Consider the following 2,839-nt stretch of genomic DNA (forward strand, 5'->3'; position numbering starts at 1 on the left):
GTTGGAGTATTCTATAAATTCTAGAGATAAGTCCCTTGTCAGATATGTTATTACCAAATATTTTTTCCCAATCTGTAGGTTCTCTTTTGGGTTTTCTTTATGTTGAAGTGTAATCTGTACTGAAGACTGTAGTCTTTAATCTTCGTCAGTAAGTACTCAAGTCATCTTCACTTTCAGCAAGCAAGGTTGTGTCATTTGCATTTTGCAGGTTGTTAATGAGTCTCTTCCAATCCTGATGTCATGTTCTTCCTCATATAGTCCAACTTTTAGGATTATTTGCTCAGCATACAGATTGAGTAAGTGTGGTGAAAGGCCTGACAGAAACCTTTCCTGATTTAAAACCATACAGTATCTCCATGTTCTGTTCCAAGGACTGACTTTGGGTCTGTGTGTGCAGGCTCTGCCTGAGCACAATTAAGTGTTCTGGAATTCTCGTTCTTAGCAATGTTACCCATAATATAATCCACACAGTTGAATGCTTTTGAAAAGTCAATAAAACAGGTAGACATCTTTCTGGTATTCTGTGATTTCAGCCACGATCCATTTGACATTAGCAATGTTATCCCTACTTTCACGTCCTCTTCTCAATCTGATTTGAAGTAAATTCCTTATTTTCATCTTTGTTTTTCTCTTTAATACTTTTTTCAGGAAATGTTTCAAAGGGGATGGATGAAATTGATCTATGAAAGACATTTATAAGTGAGGGATTGCTTACAGTTCCTATATTGTGCTTTTATTATTTTACTTATAAACTTTGTTTCCCCAAACTTAGCAATAAGTCATACCTTTTTTTTGTATACCGTGTAGATCTTGTGCTGTGATTAGCATATAATTGATATTTAGTGAGTATTTGTTGAATTTAATTATATTGGAAATGGCAAAGTTAATTTATAGAAAACATAACTGAATTATAACTGATTATGAACTGAAATATTTTCCCAGTTCCTATTTTGATGAGAAAGGCTTGGTCAGACAACAGCTGGATTCTTTTGATGAGTTTATTCAGATGTCTGTTCAAAGAATTGTGGAAGATGCTCCACCTATAGACCTGCAGGCTGAAGCTCAGCATGCTAGCGGAGAGGTCGAAGAACCGGTAAGATGTTTGTTTGAGTAAAGCAACATAGATAAAAGAAGAGTATGGGCTTGAAGTTTCAACCCTTCCCCTCTTGCTGCCCTGAAAAGTTAAAAAGAGAAAACTCAGTAGGTCATTTTAACAATGTATTTATAATGTTTTCAATCAGCTCCTGGTTTAGTCATACTGAAACTAATTCTTACTCAGATAAAATGACATCAACATCAACCAAACCAATTGCTGTTGAGTCATTTCTGACTCATGGCTGACCCCATGTGTTTCAGATTAGAATTGTTTTCAGTGGCTATGGTCTTTTGGCCATAGATTGCCAGGCCTTTCTTCCAAGGTGCCTCTAGTAGATTTGAACTGCCACCCTTCCCTTTAGTAGCCAATGTTTAACCATTTACACCATCCAGTAGATATTTAATAGTTGAGAAAAAGGAACTTAGAAATGTAAATAACCAAGAAAAACCAACCAGAAATAATCATACTTCTTTAGATTACTCTACTTTTTGTTTCACAGTGAGGAAATTATATTCACTTTTTTTAAAATTTGGTTATTGATCACTTACATTGGTACATTGCCATTCCCTTACAGTGAAATCATTATAAAAGAAAAAGTGTTTGAGTGCCTTTACTCTTGATTTTTATATATTGCATGAGATATATTATAACAATGTAAGAGATAGTGAAAGAAAATCACCCAAACATATCAGCTGTTTTTCTCAGTTCTTAAAAGTCTTTGTTCATACATATGCATATTTTTAACATCACTGAAATCATAGCAAGATTATAGTTTTATAATCTTGTTTTTGCATAGGTGATTGTAAGGAAACAAGTAGTCAAATATAATGATAGTACTCTTATTTTAGAGAGATAGAGACCAGCTATAGGAAGGTATTATACTGTGGAAGAGAGAGAAAACTGGAAAAGTGAGAAAGAGAAAACTGAAAAAGTGAGGCAGGATTAACCCTTGAAATAGAGTAAGAGATAGGGAGAAATTATTTCTAGCCAGGTAAGCATCTCCTACCTGTAGCTAAGTCCCTAGGGGCTGGTCTGTTAGTCTAGTAGGAGGTGCTATTCAGAATTCTGTCAAAACAAAAATAATTGTCTTGCTTGTCACTGCTGGTAAAAGTATAAAAGGCCTTTTTCATCTTTAGGTCATTTTTCTTCTTGGCCTTTGCGTAGTGAGAGATACAGTAAAAACCAAAACCAAACTCATTGCTATCGAGTCAGTTCCAACTCATAGCGATCCCTTTTGGGTTTCTGAGGCAGTAAATCTTTATTGAAGTAGATCACCCAGTCTTCCTTGTGTGGAGTGGCTGGTGGGTTTGCACTGCCAACCTTCTGGTTAGCAGTCAAATGCCTTAGGCACTGCGCCACCAGACCTCTTTAAGAAATATAATACAACATAGCATATTCAAAGTACCAGGACTATAAGTACTGCAGGAAGAACAGATCTTTTGGGTATCAGAGCTTCATTGAAAAGATAGCAGGAACTTAATTAAGCTGACTTTGAATGGTGATAAGACTTAATAGAGAAATGATACTTAGCTATTTCAATAAGAATGTATTTGGTGTATTTGGCTTGAAGGTGGGATTGTTATCACATAATCAGTATATGATAGTTTGAACTGTTTTTGATAGATAGGAGATAGGGTGGAACCAGATTGTAGGAAGTTTGGATGACATAGAGACTTGTTAAAAGATTGTTGAGGAATATGTATAAAGCATTATTCTAGGAAGGTTACTTTTTTTTTTTTTTTT

At 35.1% G+C, this 2,839-nt stretch overlaps 1 protein-coding gene across 1 annotated transcript in view; it reads left to right on the plus strand.

Annotated features, from left to right (window-relative positions):
- Positions 1-2,839, plus strand: part of POLR2B (RNA polymerase II subunit B) — a 103,914-nt gene that overhangs the window by 18,054 nt on the left and 83,021 nt on the right. The window contains exon 3 of the mRNA XM_007946228.2: positions 943-1,093. Within this exon, the coding sequence (XP_007944419.1) occupies positions 943-1,093 (151 nt within the window). The remainder of the gene's footprint in view (positions 1-942; positions 1,094-2,839) is intronic.

The sequence above is a fragment of the Orycteropus afer genome, unplaced genomic scaffold, assembly GCF_000298275.1.
Source record: "Orycteropus afer afer isolate SDZICR_OR568_19922 unplaced genomic scaffold, OryAfe1.0 scaffold00153, whole genome shotgun sequence".
Classification (NCBI taxonomy): domain Eukaryota; kingdom Metazoa; phylum Chordata; class Mammalia; order Tubulidentata; family Orycteropodidae; genus Orycteropus; species Orycteropus afer.